Consider the following 26,250-nt stretch of genomic DNA (forward strand, 5'->3'; position numbering starts at 1 on the left):
AAATGCTGTGTTCATTTGCCAAGTAATGTAAAATGTTCCTACCATTCATATTCTTTGCTGATGGCAGTTCCTATATATTCGGGTGTGAGAAATGGATTATAAATGTTAAAATAATGTTCTCCATAAACAGATAGTATAACTATATACCCTCACAGGAGCCCTTTAAATATGAAGATTAATTGGGGGGAGTGATTTATTTAAAATGGCATTTGCTAACTCTGTGGCCTGATAATTTTTTTAATTAAGGGAAGAACATTCCTTAATAAATAAAAGTAGAGAGATTTCTTTTGGAAAAAAATTTCAGCTAATATTGCATCTGTATAAAATAAAAGCTCACATTCAAACATGCTTGTTTGCTTTTTAATAAGTGCTTTTCTTACTCAGTGCTACAATCTCTCTAAACAGGGAATGGCCAAATCCAGTGCTATTGAAACAGCCAGAAGAATGCAATCTTAATTTGCCTGTATGGGACCCAAGGGTTAGTGTATTATTTTTTCCCCATATAAGTTCAAACTGTAAAGTAAAGCAAAGTGATGAAACCCCTGAGAACTTACTCATTACAAATTCAAACATTAAGTAGATTTTCAGAACTTCCTGCTCTTTGCAACATATAGATTATGGTTACTTTTTGTCAAGTCTGCTCTAAAGTCTGCCCTCAGTTGGTAAAAATTCAGCAGTGATGAGCCTTAAAATGTAACTGTGATTCAGGTTTAAAGTTACATCCATTCGGTCACCGTGTAGTATGAGAATTAAGTGTTAATGATCCATAGTTTTATTAGAAATAATGGTTCTATGAGGGCCCAGTATTATACACGTATGTCACACATGCCTGCTAATGAGCAGTTGCTTATAGTACCTTTTTTTCCTGTGGATGGTTGTGAGCATGGTTTTCAATTATTCCATTAGAAAATTCAGAGAGTGACTTTCATGGGATTCCCAGTGATTATTATTTTTTAACTCCGTCCTAACCAGCTCCACATCCCCTTAGTTCAGCAGTGCTGTAGGCTGGTGTACTCCTGGACAATTTATTGGGTTTCTGTATGGCTTACACAAGAGTTTAAAAAGAATAGAAAATTTTTATTTCTCCCTGTTGTATGTGGCTATCTCATTTGAATTTGGGACTTGCTGAAATCCCAGCTGGATTTAAGACCTATGTCTACAGAGCACATGGAATCGGAGCTCGTTTGGTTCACCAAAACAAGCAAAATGGGTGTATCTGAAGACTGTACAGTTTTTGTTTACAATAAATAGTTTACTTTAATAAAAGCCCTTATTAAATGTTATGTTATGCTTACCATTCCTATTCCTTGTTACCTTTTGGCACAATAACAATCTGTACTCTAATAGATAAGTAAAACAAATGTAAGGGAATAATAGGGTTTCAAGTCTAAAAATGAAACTTTAAAAATACTGAAATGCATTTGCTATTTCTTCAACAAACAAACTGTTCTAAATAAAAGATATGTTAAAAACATATGATCCTGTGGGTGCTTAGTCTTTTTTTGTTTGTGTTTTTTTTTAAAAAAATTGGCCTTTTTCTTAATTTATACTACAATAAAATTTGGACCACAAATGACAAAGCAGATCCAAGTAGTAATGTGCCACCAGGTTCATCAATATTGTACTGCCTGGATTAATACCAGGTAATTCAACATTCCTCTGTATTATTGAAGTAGTGATTCAGTTTTATGATCATAATAATATAGCAGGGTTTTTTTTTCAATTGCTAAAAGCAAAATACATTTTGTTGGCCATTTTTTATGTTTGAAATTGTATAACTATTTAATATGATTCACAGTTACTAGTTCTTACCAGAATAATCATTTTGAAGTTTTTTTCAATGGACAGATCCAAAATTTTTTACTTGAATGTGATTGAAGAAAACTGATTGGCTGTTGTTATGTATAGGTAAATCCCAGTGATAGGTACCATCTTATGCCTATAATTACACCAGCATATCCCCAGCAGAACTCTACCTACAATGTGTCTGTTTCTACACGTATGGTCATGGTTGAAGAATTTAAGCAAGGTAAGCAATTCTGAAGATCTATTCCTGAAAGTTTTAAATATCATATATGCTCTAAATCAGGGGTATCAAACTCGATTTAATTGAGGGCAGCATCAGGGCTGTGTTTGACCTCGGGGGGGCAGGGGGGGCATGATTAAATTGGGTGTGGCCATCTTGATGTCACTTGTGTCAGGGGCGCTTCTGGTGGCCTGAGCACTCTGCCAGTAAAAACAGGCTCTCAAGCTCTGTTTTTGGCTGCAACAACCTCCTGCAATCCTCTGTCAGCAAAAACTGAGTTCGGGAGGGCTGTATGTGGTCCTCCAAGGTCTGTTTTTGTTGGTAAAGGCACTGGAGGCCAGTCTGCTGTTTCCAGAGCGGCCTTGCAGGCCAGATCTAAGCCCCCATGGGCTGGATACATCCCCTGGCCTTGAGTTTGACGCCCTTGCTCTAAATGGATAATAGAGCCAAACACTTGATGAACAGTAGTGAGTTTTTATGGATTTCCCAAATACTAAAACTTAGGAAGAACATTTCCCAAATGGAAAGTAATTGAGTATGGTATTTTATCCAGTTCTTGCTTTCTATAATATTCCAGGAGCTCCTACCTACAGGTGGTATGTTTTCACATATACCACTGTAATAATTATATACCACAACATATATCCTAAGAAGAGTAAACTTTCAACTGGCAGCAAATCTTTCAGTTAATTATTTTAGCCAAAGTACAATTTGGTTTCTAAACACCTGAACATATATAACTCCTACAGCTTAATGATATGAAAGCATACTAGCACCAAATTTGATCCCTAGATTTTCTGATTTTCAAGAGCTTGAGTGACAAAGCAAATAAGTTTTTGTTGAAATCTTATACAGCAAACTGAATAGAGTATATGCTTGTTAGTACAGAAATCTGATACTTTGTTGATAAGTTTAAATAATTAAACCAAAAAAGTCCTAATGAAGATATTTAATTGTAATATTAGTCTTAGCCCTTGTAATTTGCAAATTTATGTTCAAACAAATAAAATGTGTAAAAGGCTGAATATGTGTTTTTGTAATTCAGGTCTTGCTATCACAGATGAAATTTTGCTGAGTAAGGCAGAGTGGTCCAAACTTTTTGAAGCTCCAAACTTCTTTCAAAAATACAAGTATGTATTTTATGGTATGAAAGATTGCTTTCTAAGTATATTAATTGCTTAACATTCTTATGCTTAGTGCTATGATTTCAACTGGTAAATTGACTGGCATTGCTGTAATGGACAAATGCTGAATAGATTACACACTGTTGATTAAATTAAATTTATTCTAGGACAAATAGGAATTGATTGTATTATTTCAAGTGAGTATGAAATATATATGTGAGCTCTAATAATTAGCAAATCACCTCTATAATCTTTTCTTGGGATTTTTGGGGCTTTGCAAATAGGTTATTAGAGATTGAAGTAGCATAATGGGAAATAGTTGGATTAATTGAATAGTCAGATGCCCTGATGGCACAGTGATTAGAATGCAGTATTGCAAGCTAACTCTACCCACAGTCTGAGTTCAATCCTGGGCCCAGATAGTTGGAGGCAACATTGTAAACTACTCAGAGTGCTATAAACCTCTATGGAGCAGAATATAAATCTAAGTGCTATAGCTATTTTTGTAGAAAAGATATACCTTATTTTTTAAAATATATATTACAAATATTTTAAAATGTCTGTATTTTTATGTACCCTCTATTACAATTACACGTGTCCACTCCCAGCAGTAGTTTACTATTGTTTTTGTCTGAGCTTGGTACCTATACTTTAATGCAATCCATCCCACTATTAAAAGAAAACTGGCCACCATTATAATGTGTCTGAGTTTTTTTTTATTCTAATTCTTGCATTATAAATTGTAGAATATTAAAGAAAATTGGGCTGGTTATTCCTCTGTATAGGAATAAATACAATTATTTTCTCTTCTACCCTGTTTCCCTGAAAATAAGACCTCCCTCGATAATAAGCCCAATTGGGCTTTTGATCACAAGCACTAAAATAAGCCCTCCCCCCAAAATAAGCCCTCCCTGAAAATATTGCAACACAGCAGCAGCCTTGAGGTTACCATGCTCGCCGCCTCCTGCACCTCAAAAATAATAAGACCTCCCCGAAAGTAAGGCCAAGCACTTATTTCAGGGGGGTCAAAAGAAAATAAGACCCTGTCTTATTTTCAGGGAAACATGGTACATTTAATGATTTCATTGAGACACAAAAGTGGTGGCAGAAAAAGACCTAGTAGTCCATTGAGTGTGCCATTTGAACTTATTTGTTTTTTGTTTTCTTTTTAATTAATTACTTTTAATAATTATTTTTATGTGTTATTAATTTTTATTTTATTTTTTAAAATTTTGTCGGATGATGGACATGTAGTTATCCTAAGCATGTTTAAACCCAGTTATTGATGATTGACCCACTACCTCCACTGGCAGTTGGTTCCAAGCTTCCACTACTCTTTCTGTGAAGTAATACATTCTAATATTACTTTTAAACTTCTGTTTGAGGTTACCCCATCCCCCCTATTCTTGAATTTTTTTTGCTTAATACAGAAAATGTTTCCAATTGCCATAATGTAAGGGATGTTCAACATTTTTCTTAGTGAGCTTTTATCATTTAATCCTTCAATATGTTGCAATAACATAAAAATCTCACTTCACACATATATTTTGTAATTCATTGCCATGTTTTTAGTGTGAAAAATATTGCACAAATTTGCTTAACTTTTTTGTTAGTGAAAGATAAGTGAGTTCTAATTATTCTACTTTGCAAAAACATAATATGGACATTTGTAAAAACAATATTTTTATGAACATATCATTGGTTGTCGTAGGATCTATTATAGACATTTAATGAACAAGATATAAATTAAATATAAGATGTAAAAAAGAAAAAAAATATTTCATGGAATTCTACAAAATTTTGTATATTGCACAGAATTTTATATATTGGTTTGCTTCTTAACAGTGCTCTGTTGCCAATTCAGAGACTTCCTTTAAGCACATCCCTCCCCCTACTTCCAAAATAATGAATGAATAATAATTTTACTTTGGAGGGGAAAAAATCTTCAATTGACTTACCTGAATAATCAAGCATACTATCTTTTCTGAAAATCTCTGCGTAAAACTGGGTTTGAGTAAAAGACATATGTTGTAGGTTCCCAAGGATGTTTTGATAAAGGTTGATTTCCCAGATCTAAAATGCTTATATAGTTACAAGGGGAAACTTCTTATTGAAACCACACATTATTTTAGTCAAGGTACATTCTGCAGATGAAATTTACTGTACAACGTGTTTTAACAGTAACTGCAACGGTAACTAGAGGATACTACATTAAAAGATCCAATTCTAAATATTGATAGGTGCAAGTTTTATAAGCACAGATTGATTAATTTTTAACAGTGATGTAATAATGATCCAATATTTTGTTTTCTATATTTTGCCACAGTAAATTCAGAACTTAATTATACTTCATAACAAAGTACTTAATTAAAGCAAAACTCCATCAGAAAATAGCATCTATCCCTCAGATACAAATTATTGCATGCTAAGAAAATGCTGAAAAAAGCACAAGCTCAGGATACATTTAATTATTAAAAAGAATTCTCATTTCATTTGAAATAGCTTGGATGCTCAGTTTACTATTATTAACAAATCAAAGACTATAACCTAAAATTTATAAGAATTGTAAAACAAAGCTAAACATCTATAAAGTAGGATTATCTTGGACTAACTTTATGAATGAATTTACTGTGTACTTTTTGCTGGGAAAGTGCATTGTAATATTTGCAGGCCATCAAGAACAAATGATGCCTCTAGTTTTATTTTGCCTAGCAAAGTAATAATAAAGAACAGAGTTTGGAGATGACGGGTAGGTAGCAGATTATACCATTCTACGTTGTTCATTCCTTATATCACTCACTACAATTTTTTAAGTCTGTTCTGGAAGTCAGAAATGCTGTGATTTGCAATTTTTATTTTGTAGCTGTAGTGATCCTAAACAAATTTCTGTGTGCTGTACCCTTTGGCATATAGCCATACTGGCCACATGACCATGGAAAATGTCTTAGGACATCACTGGCTCCCTTGCTCAAGAAACAGAGATGAGCACCACGCTCTAGAGTCAGACACAACTGGACAGGGAAACCTTTACTTTTATATGTCTGTGCACTCACCCACTGTAGATATTCACATCAAGAAATGGTTAATTTACAGTATGTTAAAACAATAACATTTATCACAGAACTTCCAATAGATAGGCCAAAAGATGCCCACAAACTAATTCACATAGAGACAGATAATGCTGTGAACTTGTCTTGGCACAATTACTGTTTTTGTTTTCTGAAGCAGTTCTGCATACTCATCAAAGCACATAATGAGTTCTGGATTGAGGCCATTATATTTAGCGGAGTTTTTTGTAGAAGTGCAAATGGTTTGCTGACTCATAAATATAAAATATTTCAGAATTACCTTGAATATATTCCATACTATCAGCATTGATGAGGGAGGTTGTCTCTGTTTTAGAAGTCAGTTTCAGAATAATGGACTACTAGAATACTAATAATCCTTTTCAACTAAAGATAGATTTCTTTGTTCTAGTAAAGTTTTTAAATACATAATTTGAATCTCATTTTATTTCAACTTGTAGGACTCTGTTTTGATTTTGTTGATATTGCTTAGACTGATAAAATCAACCACTATAATATCTGGGCAGATTTTTAAGGTTAAAATAGTTATAGCAAATACTGAGTTAACTGGAGACGTTAATATATGAAGATACAATAAATGTGGAAAAATAGGATACAAATCAACTTTTCAAAAGAAAGTTAGTATATTATTATTATTTTTATTTTCAAAGGCATTATATTGTACTTCTAGCAAGTGCACCAACAGAAAAACAACGATTAGAATGGTGAGTCAAATTCTCTATATTGTCATCTTTTAGCATTTGAATGTGATCCTTCTGTGATTATGGCCAGATAATTTGGTCTAAGCAGAACACTGCAAATGACTATGTTATATGTAACACGGTAACCCACATCTGTGACTTTTCCTCCTATTGGGGAGCGAATAATCAATAAAGGTGAAACTCAGAAACAACAAAGTTCTTTATTGTTTGGCTGATAAGCACATATTCTAAAAATGTGTTATGCAAAACTGGGTAAATCATTCTGGGGATCATTTGATAATTACCTTTACTTCTGTTTTCAGTGATCGGAGTTAATAAAACTTAGTACAACAAGTGTGATTATATTCATTTTAAATCCTTACCCCACTTTATTCAGGCTGCCATCATTGCAAATTTGCTCAGTTAAAACTTACAACAGAAAATACAACTAAAAAGAAAAATGAAAAATCCATGTAAAATCAGAGCACAATGCTCTTTTTTCTGGAATCTTAATGCTCTCTGAACTTGTTTACTAGTAGATGTTTCATTACTTGACTAGGTAACATCATTAGTGCTAATAAAGCTTGCCCTGCCAGTATTGGTGGGGGTGTGGCTTACTGCTTGGTAATTCTTTGATTGGGAGTAAGCTATTGTTTTCTGCTTGATTGGAGTTTGCCTGGTATTTATCCCTGTTTATCTGGGTTTTGGCTGCTGAGAAAATGTGTTTCGATTTTTCTGTTTCCTTCTTAGCTTTTTTACTGTCTATGAGTGGTGTATAAAGGTGGTTTATCTCTACGTGTCTCTTGATGGCTGATTTGTCTGAATGCCAGGCTTCACACAACTTATTCTAATCAACTTATTCTAATCAACTTATTCTTTTCTCTATTTGATAGGGCTCTAAATCAACTTTAGAAAAGTAGCGTTACCACATAATGCCTCATTCAGAATTTGATAGCTTCTTAAGCAAATAATCAATATGTTTGACTACCAACCTGACTACATGTCACAATCATATTGAGGCAAATTCACAGAAAACAATCATTGCTCCATAAGTATGCATAACTTTTCTTCTTTGATTATTGTATTCATTTACTTCTTAAAATCTAAATGCTACTTTCTAAAAAGGATATAACCACCTTACAAATGGTAGAAAAATAAAATGAAAAGATTCAAAATAAAATTTGGTCCAGTGGCTAAGGCATCAGGCTAGAAATCAAGAGACTGTGAGTTCAATTCCTATCTTGACCATGAAAGCTAACTAGCTGACCTTAGGCAAGTAGTTCTCAACCCAACTCACCTCACAGGGTTGTTATTGTGGGGAAAGTAGGATGTGGAAAGTAGGTTGGATATGTTCATCACCTTGAGTTATTTGTAAACATAATAAAGGTGGGATATAAATAAATAAAATTTTAAATTCCAAATAGCCAACTTCCTAACTATGGCATTAACACACTGAGAACCACATCCCTAGCCACAAAGATTACCATATTATTAATCTCCAAAAATTTCTGAAATAGCTAGGTTCTGTAAATAACAGATTTTTCCCATGTAGAATTAAGATATTCAGCAAGAGGCTCTAGTGGAGGAAAACTAGAATCTTTACCTTGCTCGTGATGGAATAAATCTTTAACTGATGGTGGGGAGATTAGCCTGGAAAATTAGATGCCATAAACCTAAATCAGCATTTTCTAAAAATTATGAATTGATGAAATAGATAAACGTTTACGGATAGCTTTTTTATTCACTGGATTCTCTTATGAAGAAGACTATTTTTGCTTATCTTCTCTGTCTTGCCACCTATGCATTTGTGGAAGGTTAAGCAATCCTCCTGAGAAATAGTGGATGAAGGGGAATATTGTTATTGGCAGAAATATTCCCTGAGATTTCATTCACAAGCAGTTATACTTTTAACTTATTCCAGTTGACTTACTACTTGTATTATTCAATATTGCCTGTTATCTTTTAGGGTTGGCTTAGTAGAGTCAAAAATCCGTATCTTGGTTGGAAGCTTGGAGAAGAATGAATTCATTACACTGGCTCATGTAAATCCTCAGTCATTCCCAGCACCCAAAGAAAATCCCGACAAGTAAGGCACTTAAAACTTAATAAAACTACTGGAAGAAATGTTATTAAAAAGAAAAAAAAAGCAATTTTTCCTATTAACTTTGTCAAAAGGTTGACAGTTTAATTTAGGTCATGCCTTGGACGAAAATCAGTTTGTTGTTCTCCATAGGAAATGTAGGACAGTAGAAAAATTGACAGAAAAAGATTAAAATTGGGATAATATATGCAGATGCAGTTAAGATTTAAAGTACCGTTATTGTACCACAAAAGCTGAAGGCGGATCCGGAGGTGTAATTGCAAAAAATGTTCTAGCATCTTCTTTATTCCACAAATGGACATATATTTTTGAATTTACCCCCAGAAGGCTTTTGCATAGTCTTCTATGCAGAGAACTGCACTTCTGGGTGCAAACTCTTGTTCAATGGCTAAAATGTAAACAAAAGTAAACAAAACAAATTTTGGTGGGATTATGGTAAATGATAACATTTATTATTACATTTATCCCATCCAACATTATTTAAATAGTTGTTTTAGAAAGATTTATCTATTTGTTATCCTTTACATTGTTAGAAAATATTAATGTTTTAAAGCAGGAAAACAGTTCTCAGTTCCCAGTTACTAAACCTGCAATAGACCATGGAATAGGCTCTCAAACTTAAACAGCTTATGTGTCCTTACTTGATGAAGGGACAAAGTTGAAGTAGTTGTTTGGTATTTTTTATAACCCAAAATGTGTTGCATTTAATATTAAATGTTGAACAGGAAGAGTGCAGTCCTAATTCAGAGATGCACTTGGGTGAAGTAGGTCTATGTTGGCAAAAATGCATTTCTGATAGGCTATAACTTACTTTTCAGGGGAATTGAAAAAGACTTGATAGATGGGCTAGGCATGGGAGAAAACTAGATTTGGTTTGCTTTCCTCACATAGTTAAGGTTGAAATTAATATGAGCTAATGTTTATTTAATTTGTTGGGAACTTAATAATGAAAATCCATAATTTTTCTGTGCCTATCATGAAGTGATTGAAATCAGGCTAAACACAACTTTATTTATCCTGTTTTAGCAACAGGTATCTGGCTGTTTTGCCCTATTGCAACTGAGCAATAGTTTCTGAGAATTCCAAGATCTTTATATAATTCTAAAATCACTGAACTGTCTTAGCTCTGTTAAATATTTTATAACATTTTACAGAAATGGCTGATGTTGGAAATATTTACCAAAAGTTATATTTTAGGATTCTTTCTATTGTCCCTTGTGACTTTAATTATCATTTTTCCACAGGGAAGAGTTTCGTACAATGTGGGTGATTGGATTAGTGTTTAAGAAAACAGAGAATTCTGAAAATCTGAGTGTTGATCTTACATTTGACATTCAGTCTTTTACTGATACTGGTAAGTTTGTCTGACTGAAATTGTTCTCTTCCAACTGTTCCCCAAGCTATATTAGTTTGGCAACTGTTTTTTTCTTTGGATTATAGAAATATACTTTCGTGCTACTGGCGACAGCAAAGTATTAGCCTTCATATTTTTAATTTGGCCCCTCCCCAAGTTTTAAATATAAATATTATAAATGCCCTATTATCCAGAAAATTTACAGATTGCCCTGCTGCATATATTTCAACGCTGCCAGTGCACCACCAACTCTTTCGTCTTCAGCAAGGCTCTAAAGTACCATCACATTTGTTCAGACCCATTTTACATACATGTGCAATTGAAATTAAATCAAGCATTCAGGAGGCTGAGCTACAAGATAAACAATCAAATCAATAAATGTAGTTCTCAGTTAACAATTGGAATTGGAATTTCTGTTGCTAAGCAATGCAGTTCAGTGTCACATGATCATGCTGCATAGCGATAGTGGTTCTGGCAATTAAGCCCAGAATTTATGTTGCTAAGTGAGAAATTTGTATAGTGAGTCTTGCCCCATTTTACGACTTTTCTTGCAAATTTGTAAAGTGAATTTTTGCAGTTGTTAAATTAGTAACACAGTTGTTAAGTGAATTTGTCTTCCCCATTGACTGCTTGTCAGGAGTTCACTAAAAATGATCATATGAGCCCGAGATACTGCAACTATCATAAATATTAGTTGTCAAGCATCCAAATGTACCACATTTTTTAGACTACAAGATACACTCCCCCCCCCCCAAGTGGGTGGAAATGTCTGCATCTTATAGACCAAATGTTGCAGAAGCTCCGCCCACCCCCAGTCTTCGGCCTCTGCCTCCCAGCAATTTGCCTCCTTCAAGCAATCAGCCTGGTAAGCTTCAGCACAGCCTGATTTAGCATGAGCAGCTGATAGGCAGTTGGATCTGTCTCCCGGAATATCACCGATCAGTTGTTCCAGGCTGTGGGGATCACCACTGCCTATCGCCGCTGCCACCTATTGCTACTTCCGCGTGCCCCGTTTTTGATGTCTGCGCAGCCTGTTTTTGGCTTATTCCAGGCGGAGGCCAAAAATGGGGCACTCAGAGACAGCGATAGATGGCGGCAGCACCGATGGGTGGGGGCAGCAATCCCGGCAGCCTGGGGCAGCTGATAGGCAGTGTTTCGGGAGGAAGACACAACCACCAATCAGCTGCTTGTGCTAAATCAGGCTGTGCTGAAGCTGACTGTGCTGTTTGCTGCAAGGAGGCAAATTGCTGGAAGGCAGGCAGATTCTCTCTCTCCCCCCGCCCCCCAAGCCAAAAGCTAGGTGCATCTTGTAGTCCAAAAAATATGGTAAATTATGTGATCGTGGGGATGCTGCAATGGTCATAAGTGTGAAAAATGGCAATAAGTCCCTTTTTCAGTGTCTTTAAATGAACTGTTGTAAGTTTAGGGCTACCTGTATTGTTAAACAAGGATCACACAGGTCATAAAATGAGGATCTCATATGGTTGCAACTTCTGACTTCCTGCTGGCTTCCATATTGTTTGCGGAAAGCTGGCAGGGAAGGTTCTTACACTGGCAAGAACTTCAAGGACATCATACTTCTTGTTAGTGCCATTGCAAGTTTGAATGGTTTATAGGTTTATAGGTTTATTGGGATTTATATGCCGCCCTTTTCCCTGAGGGGACTCAGGGCGGCTTACAACCACAGGGGGGGGGGTGTGCAAGGTCAAAAACAAAACAATATGTGAACAAAGAAAAGATAGTAAAACACAACTTTCATTCAACAATCAAACACTCGGGCGGGTGAATTGGAAGCCTATCCCCAGGCCTGCTGGGAGAGCCAGATCTTGAGGGCTGCGCGGATGGTTGCTGAACCATTAAATGAGGATATCTATAGAGCCAGATCAAGTTCCAGGGAACAGGGAATATCTATTAAAATACAAACAGAACAATAGAAACAGAAACAGAACAACAGAATACCACTGATTATCACCTGCATCTCAGAAGTCAAATATATGAACTCACAGGCATCAAAAGATTTCAGGCAAAATCAGAAGGTCTCAGTCAGACACAGTGGATTATTAAACATTACAGCTGTTGATTGTGTAATTGCAATCTGACTAGCATATAAACTGTATCTGTATAACCAACCAGCCTTCCCCTCCATCCTCCCAAATAAATCCTATATCACTTTAGCAACTCTGAACACCCGATATTGTAGTGCTGTGTCTTTTACTAAAATTTGTTACTCAAGAAGTGCCACGGGGCCTTGATTTCTTTTCTCTTCAAGAAAACCATTTAAATGAAACATTGAATTATGCTTAATGATTTAAGCATTTTGCCTGGTGAATCTAGCTCTGTAGGTAATAACTACACAGTCCAACTTTTCTTTCCTTGTTTGTCCAGTTGCCTTTTCTCTCATCTTGCTTTAGATTCCCTATTCCCCCTTCATCTTATTCCCCCAATGCAATTTTCCATCTTGCCATATTTCTATCCGGATTTTCTGTTTTCTGCTAGGAATGGGAATAATGATAACGTGGAAGATGATTTTAATTTATGTAAATGCAAGTTATTTTCTAAATAAGTAACATTTATTTTAAAACAATTAATTTTTAGATATTAATTCAATTAATTATAATTTTTGAGTTCTGGCATATCTTTGGAATGTGGCTCCTGACAGGTATATATACACATACATAAAAGGATACACATATACTTGTGTCATGTACAAATTTATTGAATGAAAGGGAAAAAATCTTTAGGATTCGAATTGGTAGATTTTTCAAACTGAGCTCTATCCTCTGGAAAGGGTTTTGTCTATACTTCTTATTTTTAATCTACTGTTTAAACTCAATACTATCTTCCTTTTGTGTAAATAATAGATATAACTCTCCCAAGTTACATAAAAAGAAATATTGTGTAGGTTTTTTTGAAAAATTGTCTCCTTTCATGTATGTCCAGAGTTATCTAAATCCATGAGTGCTGCAAAAAGGAGAGATGGTAGCTTTTAGTCATCTTGCATTCCTCTCCATTATTTCTCTGAATGGCTTTTTTTAGAGGTGTGGCAACTCTATTTGAAGCCTATACATATTGGAAGGTAGAGAAATAATGTTTGAACCATTTGTTCTTTTATGTGAAAAGGTTCTACTGTATTCTGGTTTGTTCCACAGAGAGAAGGAATCGTTTTGTTTTGTGGATAGGTAAACTGGATTAAATTTCAGGTTTAGTTATAACAGTAGTATGATCTGTTATCTATTATCTAAGAGTCAAATTTGTATTAGCTAGCCATCTCACAATGTGCAACACTGGTTGATATATAACAATTGAACAACAAATATAGAAACAGGAAACCAAAAAAAAATCAGATTAAAAAATAAATATCATAAAATATACATACCTCAACAGAGGGAGGATAATGATACTGGGAATAACAATGATATTGTATTTTCTGAGGATTATGATTTTCCTGCTTGAATCAGTATGTGTGCGGAATGAAATTTATTTCAGGGGAATTTTAGCTTTCTGAAATATAAATGGTCTTTATTTTATTCTGATTACATAGTTTATAGGCAAGCAATAAACAGCAAGATGTTTGAAATGGATATGAAAATTGCTGCAATGCATGTTAGGAAAAAACAACTTCATCAATTACTACCTAGTCATGTCCTTCAGAAAAAGAAAAAGGTAACATTTGAATGTTAACTGATATTGTGATAAAATGTGTGTGTGTGTGTGTGTGTTTTAGTGCTCTGTTGTTTTTGTTATTATTTATTTCATGTAGGTACTGCTTCTCCCCAAAAGTATTCTTACGCATGCATAAGAAATTAATCCTATTTACATTTATCCCACCTACTGGTTTCCTGGTTTAACTTTAACTTTTAGTTTAGGATGATATTTGTTCAGATGTAATTACTGACATTTTAAATACTTTGCATTGGTTAATAGGAGTAATGTTAAACAATTGTACTCAAGGCAATAGACAATAGTTTAAAGTTCATTAAAGATGTTGCGGTATTAAAACTATCAAAATTATGGAGAATTAGTTGTTACGATCTTGTTTTGTATAAAGCATCACCTTGGTTTTGCACCCTTTCTTACTAAAGCAAGAGGCAGGTAATGGAGGAGAAGAGAGAAAGAAAAAAGGTACAGGTAGTCCTCAAGTTATGACCATTCATTCAGTGATCAAAGTTATGATGCTGCTGAACAAAGGGATTTATGACTGGTCGTTGAACTTCTGGCCATTGCCATCAACAAAATGTGGGCACTTAACAACCAGCTCATACATATGACAGATTGCATTGTCCCAGAGTTAAGTGACCACCATTTGCAATCTTCTCAACCAGTTTCCCACAAGTAAAATCAATGGGGAAGCTGTCAGGGATGGTTACAAGTGGTTCAGGTAAGACTCTTTGCCCAACCGTCTTTGTTGGGTTGCACGTATCATGTCCTTATTCCTCCCATTTGCCCCCTCTTTTCCTGGCCTCTCTTTGCTTGCATGCACCCTGAACCTTCTTTCCCTAGCCTCCCTATGCTTGCTTGCTTCACTTCATGCCCTATTTCTCCAGCCTCTTGTGGTCATACATACCTTATGCCTTTCCCTGGCATCCTGCATTTGCATGCACCCCATCCTCTCTCCCCCCATACTCATAACTCCCTGTTCTCCCATATATTTCATTCCTTCTTTTTCTGACCTCACTGCATTTGCATGCATGCAGTCCATGTCTTCTTTCCCCAGCCTTCCTGTGCTCACATGACACACACACCCCCCGCACATGCCCTCTTTCCATGGTGTTTCTGGCTTTACACCATAGCACCATCCTCCCTCAATACACACACAGCCTACACCCACTCTCCTTACTGGCAACTCCCTGCACTTCCTGCTTAATGACACATCTGCTAATGGGACTGCCTCAATTGCCATCATTAAGCATTGCAGTTCTGTGAAATTGTTCTTCACGACTACATCATTTACCAAGCCCAGTCCCAATTGCAGTTGTAATTTGAGGACTAGCTGTATATAAGGTCCATAGCTGCACAGAAAAAATTGATCATGTTATTTTTATTTTCTGAAATTGGTACTCTATGTGTTCCTAATTTCTGACTGGCTAAGTACAAATAATAACAGGGATATAGCATTAGCAATGTTTAGATTGCAAAAAGCAAAGCTTGTAGAAGCTTAGGATTTTCTATAACACTTATATACCTCATAACATAATTGTAAGAAAACAGTCAGTATATATTTAGTATGCTTATTTTGAAAGCAATATATTTGTAGTGCATATATGTACTGTAGTCTAAAAAGTCCAGAAAGAATGGGAATTATTAGTGTCCCTGAATAAACTATAAAATGTTAATAGTTTGGCAGGCCCATAAAATGATAGAGCTTAATTTTTATTTTACAATGTCTCTTTTACTTCTTCTGAATTGCTTCTCTGATTGTCTTCTTGGTTGCAGCATTCAACAGAAGGAGTCAGGTTGACGGCGCTGAATGACAGTAGCCTAGACTTGTCTATGGATAGTGATAACAGCACTTCCGTGCCTTCTCCTACCAGTGCTATGAAGACAAGTCCTTTGAACAGTTCTGGAAGCTCTCAGGGGTATTTGTCTCCAGTACTTACCTTAATATTCAGAGCATTATTGGTATCTATCATTAATACTATAATATTTACACAGATAATCTTTTAATGTTATATAATATATCGTTTGTTTCAGATTTTAAACACTATAAATTTGCAAGTAATCTTATTTCTTCCTTCACACTTGGATCTTTACAATGATTGTATTGTGTTGTATTATACTGTACCCCTACCATACTATTATACATATCATGATAAATAATATTATTTAATAGATGGGCAGAAATATATATCATACACTATGCCAGTGATGGCGAACCCTTTAGACACCGAGTGCCCAAACTGCACACGCACATGTGCCTAAACTGAAAGGACAAGAGCGCATGTGCAGGAGAGACCTGAAGACCAGCTGGCGGGGGGGGGGGGGCGGTGAGGCATCCCAACACTGGCAGCATGGCAAGAGGTAAGATCTTTTTCTTTCGGGAGCTTCTGTTTCATCATTTGCAGGGAAACAGAAGCTTACGAAAGAAACGCCACGGAGATCTGACCTCGGGTGAGGGCACACATGCTAGCAGAGAAGGCTCTGTGTGCCACCTCTGGCATGCGTGCCATAGGTTTGCCATCATGGGACTAGGCCATGAAGGGCTTTAAAGGTAATTTCCTGCACTTTGAATTGCATTCAGAAGTTCACTGGTAACCAGTTCAGGTTATGAAGCTATAGTGACACATGGGCCTACCAAATCAAGCATAATTCTGTTAATTTAGACATGAAAACTAGTAATCCACCTGAGTTACTGCAGTGATCAGTCATGTGTTCTACTTCACTGGTTCCATCTTAGTCTTTCTGAGACAAAGTAAACTTCAAGAGCTTTAGGTGGAGGAGAGGGGAAAGATGCCTTGGTAGTAATGCCTTCCTGTAATTCATGCTCTCTTTTTAAAAAATATTTTAGCAGAAGCAGTCCTTCTCCAGCTGTGACAGCAGCATCTGTGACCAACACACAAGCTTCTGAAGTCACTGTGCCACAAATAAATTCCAGTGAAAGCTCAGGGGGTAAGAAACGCACGTGAATCTTCAAATTTGTTCCTAGATTATGAAAACCCATTTCTCGGGTTTAGATTTTCAACAGCAACTTATTTGCAGTGTAGAATTAACCTATCATTTGCAACTTTAAATCATTAAAATAACTGATTAAGCAGCAAAATAGAAATGACAAAGTTTTCTTTAGTTAATTTATTTGCTTGTTGCTTGATGTTACCGACTTTAGCTATGCTCAGGCTTTGAATGAAAACATATAAGCCAAAACCTGAAATAGGGATGAGGGAGTACAAACTAGTCTTTCTTTGCATGATTCATTCTAAATAGAACTTGCATATAAGAGGACACTAGAGGAGGGACATCTATGTATGGCCATATCCCTTTCTCACTTGTACTCAGTTCACATACAGTATGCTCATTCAGGAACATGTTGATGTTTTCCCAACTCAGTTCAATTTATTCAGAATATGCTTTGCAAATGCCTCCCTTTTTTCAGCCTTAATATAGGCTTTCTACCGTCTACATTTATATACAGAATACACAATATGTGGACTATAAAGCATAGCTGCCTTAGCATATAGTTATTATTTTGTCATTTTTTAAAGTCTTGTTCAGCATTGTAGTGCTGATATGTGTGTTCCAAATTTTTTAATCTAGAACAAAAAACCAAAGCCACTCTTGGGTAACATCATAGATTTGGTGCTTGCAGTTCCCCTATATGTTAATTAATTCTCTAGACAGGATATGCAGTTTTTGATAGTAAACCCTGCAGAATAAATTATGTCAAATAAGAACAAATCATATATTTTGCTTAATTTACTACAATTAAATGAGTCATAAAATGTAACCTCACTTGGTGAAGAATATGGTTTGCTTGAAGAAAAGAATTCAAATTTGTTTTTTGCCCTTGAAATAATAAACTAAAAATTGGATTGTAAACATTAAATTATATTTCGATAGGTACTTCAAGTGAAAGCATTCCTCAAACTGCCACACAGCCAGCCATCTCTCCACCACCAAAGCCTACCATCCCTAGAGTAGTTTCTTCAACCCGTGTTGTCAACCAACCACAGAGACCTTCAGGAAACACTGCAACTAAAGTAACTAGCCCTGTAGCAGGTGTGAAGAGGACATCATCTCCCCATAAAGAAGAATCTCCTAAAAAAATAAAGACTGATGAGGTATTTCTATTTCCTTGTTGGTGCAGCAGAACATTTTTTTCATTTTAATTCCCTCAGGTCTTGATCATTAAAAAAATGCCCATTCCTGAGGGGGAGAGAGTGATGAATAAAAGTTAAAGAAATATTAAATGGAACATTAATATTTTAGGGCAGGGGTGTCAAATTTGTGCTGGTGCCACCTTTGCCCAGTTTAGCGAAGGGGGAAAAAAGTCATGATATGCCGCCGTGACGACGCGAGTTTGACTTGCCTTAGTGCATGTTTACATTATGAAGAATTTAAAACAGTTAATCGCGCATAACATACTTTCAGAAAGCATTTAAAGGTACATTAAAGTTTTTAAAGAACTATTAATAACTACCGTATTTTTCAGAGTATAAGATGCACCGGAGTATAAGATACACCAAAGTTTTGAAGAGGCAAATTAAAAAAAAGTTTTTGCACTCTGCAAACCTCCCAGAAATGGCCCATTTTTTACGAAAATGGGGCTGGTCCCCCCCCAAAGGCATGCATAGCATTTGAGAGGCTTATAGAGTGCTCATGGGGGCTGGGGGGAAAATTGAGCAAAAAATGGGTTGTTTTTCACTTGTTTCTGCCCTCCCCAGCCCCCAGGAGCACTCTGAAAGCCTTCGACAAGCTTTGCACGGCCACTTTGGTGAAGGGGCGGGGTTTCGGGTGTATAAGACGCACCCAGATTTTCAGCCTCTTTTGAGGGAAAAAGGTGTGTCTTATACTATACGATAGTCATAATTTCTGTATTTCTATAATGAGAGATAGTACATAGAGGCAGGGCCATTGGGAGTAAAGAGCAGCAGGAGGAGACCATCCAAAGATGCTCTTTCCTCAGGGGTGAACCCCAAGGCCTGATTTAGATGGGGAATTGGCTTCTTCAGAGTTTTCCTCCTTATTGAACTTCATAACAGAGGCAATTTCTTTGACGCCCCTTCTCAATAGGGGGCGCAAGACCTACATACACACACACACACACACACACACACCGCAACATTTACTCAAAATATATTTTCTCAAAATAACACAAAAATATTCAGAAAACCCTGTTACATAAAAGCATCATGCAAACACAAAATTGAGTTTTTCAAGCTATCTCTGCCGACAGCTTGGAGTTTGATCCTGAAGGGCTCAGGATTGTCTCACCTTTCCGGTCAGTAAAATGAGGACACAGACTGGTGGAGGCAATATGCTGACTCTGTAAACTGCTCAGAGAGTGCTATAAAACACTATGAAGTGATATATAAATCTAAGTACCATTGCTGTAAAGTAGACCAGTGCTTTGTAGAGGAATGAGTCATAACTCGATATAGCTATTCCTGAAATAAATTTTATACAGTTGATTAGCTATTTATGCAATTATGTGAGCAAGCAAAACCATGATATCTGCAATGGAATGCGGATGAACAGTCATTATGGCTAGTTTCTTTTTGTTCATATTTGTTATGCCCAAGTTTTATAGATTCTTGTGCTCTTAACAGATATAACTTAGTTGCAATTAAATTTTGAATAGACACTTTATTTTTGTTTCTTGGGACAGGTATCCCATTTCCTTGTCATTATTATGCTTTATTACAGGACGAAATAAATGAAGATGTTAGTTGCATTGATATGAGTGATCATGATAAGATGGAAACTAAGGTACTTTTCTTATACTGTGTAGTAGCTATAGTGTATTGAATATCTACAATTTTTTAAACAAAGGTATCATTTTCACTCCTGTTATATATGTTTTGAGAATCTACTCTGACTGAAGACATTCTAATACACATAAGCCCAATAAACCAATTTAATTGTCCATCTTGTTTGAAGATTCACCTTCACTAACGCCAATCACATACCTTTGGGAATCAACAATGAGGTCATAAAACTATTTCCTTCACTTGCTTCCTGCCCCTTCAAACTGTATTGACAGATATGGTACCTCTCAGTGAGAGAGATGTGATAAAGTTAAGAAAATCAGCCTCCAAAGTTTGTATCAAACTAATCCTCACTGGCCACTAGTTATAGGGGTTCGTGTTGCTTGGAAACAGCATCAGGAAATCTACAGTTTCCATTTGTTTTTAATTTCTGTATGCTCTAGATCAGTGGTCTCCAACCTTGGCAACTTTAAGACCTGTGGACTTCAACTCCCAGAGTTCCTCAGCCAGCTTTGCTGGCTGAGGAACTCTGGGAGTTGAAGTCCACAGGTCTTAAAGTTACCAAGGTTGGAGACCACTGCTCTAGATGATTAATATTTGTTGATAGCTTAATGATTTAAAAAGAATAATAAAAGAGAAATGATGAGAAATAGTTATAATCAGGGATGTGCCAGGTTCTTTGGCTCAGGGATTTTTCTGGGGTTTTCTGCAGTGTTTTATCATTGGGACACAGTTTTATATGCAATTATAAATAATACATCATGATCATTTCTCAATAGCAGAAAATAAAAAGGCCTTACACTCTAAAATGACATTAACAGCAGCTCAGAACAATTATAATGGTTTAAAATTAAAATACTTTTTAGTCTTGAAAGATCCAGGACAATAAAAGGCTCTTTAGCTGCAGCTGAAAAGATGACAGCATAATCTTTACACAAGTCTCTCCTGGTAAGCATCTGTTGGCTGTCACTTGGCAGAGCACTGAAAAAAAAACCTACAAAAGGGAACTCAGTGGCTTGGATCCCATTCTTACTTTCTGTAAAGGACTTCTTCAATTTTTGGATGGCCAGTATCCATCAGAGCAACAAAAAAAGACAAATTCAACACACCAAAAAAATAGCAGAAGCTAGGTAATCACTTTAACCTCAATTAATTCACCCCTTCCTTTGCAACCTGAGTGTCCTTTGAAATATGGGGCAGTTATAAATCCTCCAAGGGAAAGTGGATTTGGTGAAATACCCCCTCATTCTCAGTGACTTCAACAGAATCAACCTCGAGGAGTGACACAAATGAGGAAAAATGAAATCATTTTTCAGGACTCTGAAGATAGATTTTAGAAAGGGAATCATATAATTGTGTTTGAACTACCTCAGATTATATTTTTTCCAAATAAATTTAATAAACTTTTTTAATATTAAAATGTTAGGAATCCAAATAACTCATAATTGAATTACAGTGATCTATTAAGAAATGTTGGCATATTTTTCTTATTTTTAGGAACTTTTTGATACAGAATCAGATATGGCCTCTCAGCAGGAAACTCTTCAGACCACAGTATCTCTACAAGCTCCTCAGGTACTAGAATGAATCTATTTCTGTGTTTTGTAGAAATAAAAGCCTTCAACTTCAATTTGACTCCTGACAACTGCATCTTTGCATTTTCTTGGGAGCACAATAGAAGTGGTAGTGTTGTCTCTTAGATATTACTTTGCAGTCTAGCCAACCAATTTGAATTAGGAGCAACCCTACTTAGTTGCCAAAGTAGGCAACATACTGCCACCTCCTGAGGTATAAAGCTGTGGTCTGCATTCTGATATGTGGATTCACATAGATTTCTTTGCTTTCTGTGCCCTCATAGTGAATTCTGTATAGTGGATTCTACCAGCCTTTGACATTATTGAACATTAATTACATTTCTGGAAAACAGCAGATTGTAATGGGAGTTATTGAATAACCCAAACAACAGTTGGTGAAGAAGCAGAAGAATTTATTGAGCTGAATAAATTTTCAAAAATCCATGTTGTTTATTAGCATCATTCTGAAATAAATTAGCAAAAATTATAAAATTGGGGGGAAACTAAGATTTGAAACAATTTCAACAAATTGAAAGTTTCATGTTTAATCTTTTTAATAATGTATAATCAAAATTTTATCTAATATTTCTTCCTTCTTTTCTCTACCCAGAAAATGCCCAGTACCGATCTTTCAGATATCCCTGCTCTCCCTGCAAATCCTATTCCAGTTATCAAAAATTCAATAAAACTAAGATTGAATCGGTAAAATCAACCTCAGGGGTCCATAAACAGTATCTGCCAATTTAACCTGTTGTCTTCTAATACTGGAAAGGAGAACAGAAGGTGCAAGACGAGAATGTGAACACAGATGGATTTAGGTATATTTTGTGCACTTCCCTTGCTGGGCTATAATCACTTGATCTGGAAGTCCAGGTTCGTATTTGTGGAGCCAGGAGTACTATTAATGTGTTAGCAACAGTTACATTGAATTCTTTAAAGGATTACTGCCTAAAAAAAGGAATGGGAATACTATTTCTAGCCATATTTGATGTACTGATTGGGTTTGTGTTGATGCATTGTTTGGAAGAAAAGAAATTCAGCTAAAACTGGCAAAAGAATTCCTTAAATGCACTTTTATGTACTTTTTTATTGGAATATGACTAATTTTAGTGCTTCAGCTTGAAAAATTTTATTTTTATTAAAAAAAAATTCTTCAAAATCTTTGACCTTCAAATTAGAAAATGGCTTGATATATTGTATACTAAAAGTAAAAGGTAAAAGTATGCACTGTATCTAGCTCAGTCACCATTAGGACGCAGCAAACTCTTAATAAGAAAATGTCAAATCTTGAGGTTCTAAGTTTGGTAAAATTCATTTAAAATATTTGATGGGACATGATGAAGAAATTGTCTATTTTTTATTTTTGGGGTTATTTTATGGTGCATACAAATCAGCTGTCAAAAAGCAAATAATTGTTTTCTTCAGTTTAATCAAGCCTTCTCCTTATTACCTTCCCATTCCTATTACCATATTTTTTGGAGAGGAAAAAGAAATGGTTGCATTTAATTCATGTTTTGTTTTGTATGCACAAAATTGGACTATTGTTGTCAGTGAAATGCTGGTAGTTTTTCTTTTAAGCTCTGTAGCCCTTAGGTACAGATGCTACTTTCCCCCAGAAATAAAATACAGTAAATAAAGTGTGCCTGTGAAGCATAGTCCTGTTTTGATGGCTTTTTCATCATTAAGTAAAAAAGTTTTGTATACTCCAGAGGAGTCCTGTCTGCATTACAAAGATTTCATATTTAAGGCAGATCTTACCTACTCTACGGTTTTAACAGTTTTATTTTTAGATAGCTCATCTGAAGCTTTACATTCTGAATGTTTAATTTTTTTAGAATCACATTTCTAGCAGGCACTTAAATTATCTGATAAAGCTCTCCTTAACCAGTTGTTTTTGCTTTGTTCTGTAGAGCTATAAAATTATTAGCAAGTTTGTTTAAAAATGGAAATCTCTCATGACTAAACAGAAAGTGTGGAATGCCAGTGATTATCAGATGGAGATAACAAACTACACGTAACCTTGATTTCAGCAAAATTAAGTGGGATGGTTAAACTTCCCTTCCCATTTTTTCTGATCAGCATGTTTAATAACTTCCTTCCCTGCATTGTGCTCAATCCTTCTACATGTGCATTTCCATATTAAAAGAAAAATCAATTGCTCTTTCCCTTTTCCCTATAAGTTAATTTTCCAAAGTCAAGAGAATGTAGCTTACTCCCTACCTGTCTCCTCAGCCACGCAGTAACCAAGATCTTTATTTTCTGCCATTTTGTCTATGAAGTCTAGTATAAAAAATTCTTACCCCTGCCCTCTTCTGCCTCCAGTGATCCAGCTCCCACTTCCTTAACTTTTCCCACACCCTCCTTGCTCCTCCTCTTTCCCCTGCTGCCCAGACAAGAAGGGTATCAGTTGAAGTGTACAAGCTATCTGTGCATTTTGTGTAGCTATGGAGTTTAGATTGAACTTGCCAGGCACAAATTTAGTCTTGTTTACACATCAGGACATCGTCCCCCCCCCCCTTCATTTTATTAAACGTTTCATGTATCTGCACCCAAGTTTTGCCAAGCTGGGAACTTGGAACCTTTCCTGTATAGTGACTTTTTAATTCTAGTTTTCATAACCTGGAGATCAGACTGTTGCTTTCGCATGATGTACGTAGGTGTCTCATGACTGGAGTTGCTTTGTTTTATAGTATCTGTACTCCTTGTATTTTTCAAGAGCTATTTTGTAAACAGATGATGTATTTCTCCATGGAAAACAATAAAAAAAACAGCACAATCCCACAGTTGCTTGGTTTCTTTTGAATGTATAAATAATGGTATTCCACAATTGTTAAATTAGTCTAAATAAGAAACCTTGATGTGAATACAATACTGCTGAGAATAAAATAAGCTGATTTAAAATGATTCACTAATAATAATAATATAAATATAAAAATATTACTTGCTGACTTTTATTTTTCAAAGGACCAAAAACTATATCCATTGCTTAATGTTGCATAATATTGATCTAAATATAGAACTATGGAATAATGAGAATTCAATTCACTTGGGGAAGAGTGGAATTTAAACGTGAAACTTCTAGTGATGTTTCTATTTTTGTTATTGAATGTCATGAAAAAAAGTGTACATTAGTAGTTCAGCCAGGAGATGGCACTGTTTCTTTCATTTCGGTGAGTAAACCTGCACAACAATAACAAAGACATACCAAAATCCATGTACCACTTAATATTATTTTTCCACCAGCTTTGTGGTTAAAACAAATCCACTGAAAAGTCTCGATGTTATCTACTCACTTTTATTTCAAACTTGGAAAAGCGGTTTGACTTAAATAGAAGATGATACACATATCTATTTGGAGTGTAGTTAGTTTAAATTAAACATAACAGTTTATAGCAAGTGGTTAAGAGTTGCATTAACTTCTAATCTTTAGTTAGAAAGTACTATGTTTCAGATAAGAAGAAATTTTTTTCAAGAAATTTTAGAAATTGCCCAGCTGCCACTGTTTGTGTAGGATCAGAAGTCACTGTGAAACTTAAGTAAGCAGAATAAAAGGTCAAAGGGATCTTAATACAAGTAGAAACTCCCTATTTTTCAGAAAATTTCTATGTGGTATTTTGAGCATATGAATGTATATTTTAATGACTAATGAAATGAGTTAGTTAACTGAAAAATATATTCATATATTCCTTGATATGCCCATATCAATTTTATTTTGTATTTTTATTATATTTCTACATATTTAGAAATTTGGAGATTTCTACACATCCTAGTTAAGAAAACTGACTTTTGAAGTGTATTCATTTTAATTGCTAATTTAATGGTATGAAAAACAAAAAGCAAGCAAAAGTACTTTACACAGGTACTAGAAGAGAACTTTTATTAATGATTATTTTTGTTTGCTTTAATCTTCAAAGCATTACTTCATTATTCAACAGAATCAGTGTATACAAATTTTATTGATGGGAGCAGATGCAATGTGAAAGGGTTAAATGAATATTTAAAATGTATAGGCATCAAACATCTGCCACTATTATCACCAAAAGAGTGCTAAGTTTGCTATCAAACTTCTGAATCAGGGTGTTGTTATAAAAAAGATATCACAATGAACCATTGCTGGATATTCCATCTGTTTTGGTTCATACTTAGAACCTTAATGGCTTTCAAGTGATGTTTAGTTTGTCATACTGTTGATACTAAATTCCACAATGTTTGGCGATCATATTTAGATGAGGTTGAATCATGACAAGCAGTCTATATTCCTTTTTCAATCCATGTTCACATTCATGATATTTATAGTGCTAAAGGGAACTGATTTTAATTTGCTTTAAGCACATTCGGAATTCCCATCATTGTTTCAATAAAGATAAAGCAAAATAAACTAAAGCAAAGTGCAGAGAAGCTGAATTCAAATAAAATTGTTTAGTAACCAATTGAAAAACTGTGCATTAATTAGTCTATAGAGGCATAACATTAAATTGCCGCTTTTAAATAAGTGTTTCTACCCAAAGAAGAGCTTTTTTTCCAGTAAAAGTGGGTGGATAATTTTCTAACACAACAGCACTGTCTAGGTTTTTTTTTTACTACAATGATTGCTCTGTAGGACAAATAGTATATGACCTCAAGTTCCACCTTCCTTTAAATTTAGAGATATATATTTTATGTAATGAATAACAGTATTACTTTGTTCATGACAGGCACCAGATTGAACATCTCACAGAAAATAGTTAAACAATCACATAAAAGTCACATTTTATATGCACATTTATAATAAAAGCGTTTTTATATAATAGCAGTCATGTTTTTATATGTAGACATATGTATGCATATAAAAATGGCAGTTTGGAGTCATAATGGATGCAGGTGAGTTTCAGATACCTGAGTGTTAC

At 35.2% G+C, this 26,250-nt stretch overlaps 1 protein-coding gene across 1 annotated transcript in view; it reads left to right on the forward strand.

Annotated features, from left to right (window-relative positions):
- PAPOLA (poly(A) polymerase alpha) overlaps positions 1 to 24,145 on the forward strand; it is a 41,090-nt gene extending 16,945 nt beyond the window's left edge. Inside the window, exons 10-22 of the mRNA XM_032233882.1 lie at positions 406 to 478; positions 1,909 to 2,029; positions 3,072 to 3,156; positions 6,887 to 6,940; positions 8,883 to 9,002; positions 10,262 to 10,371; positions 13,913 to 14,034; positions 15,805 to 15,947; positions 16,877 to 16,977; positions 17,923 to 18,143; positions 19,729 to 19,791; positions 21,288 to 21,365; positions 21,975 to 24,145. Coding sequence (XP_032089773.1) covers positions 406 to 478; positions 1,909 to 2,029; positions 3,072 to 3,156; positions 6,887 to 6,940; positions 8,883 to 9,002; positions 10,262 to 10,371; positions 13,913 to 14,034; positions 15,805 to 15,947; positions 16,877 to 16,977; positions 17,923 to 18,143; positions 19,729 to 19,791; positions 21,288 to 21,365; positions 21,975 to 22,070 — 1,387 coding nt within the window. The 3' untranslated portion in view covers positions 22,071 to 24,145. The remainder of the gene's footprint in view (positions 1 to 405; positions 479 to 1,908; positions 2,030 to 3,071; positions 3,157 to 6,886; positions 6,941 to 8,882; positions 9,003 to 10,261; positions 10,372 to 13,912; positions 14,035 to 15,804; positions 15,948 to 16,876; positions 16,978 to 17,922; positions 18,144 to 19,728; positions 19,792 to 21,287; positions 21,366 to 21,974) is intronic.
- The last annotated feature ends 2,105 nt before the right edge of the window (positions 24,146 to 26,250 follow it).

Source organism: Thamnophis elegans, chromosome 1, assembly GCF_009769535.1.
Source record: "Thamnophis elegans isolate rThaEle1 chromosome 1, rThaEle1.pri, whole genome shotgun sequence".
In the NCBI taxonomy this organism is placed as follows: domain Eukaryota; kingdom Metazoa; phylum Chordata; class Lepidosauria; order Squamata; family Colubridae; genus Thamnophis; species Thamnophis elegans.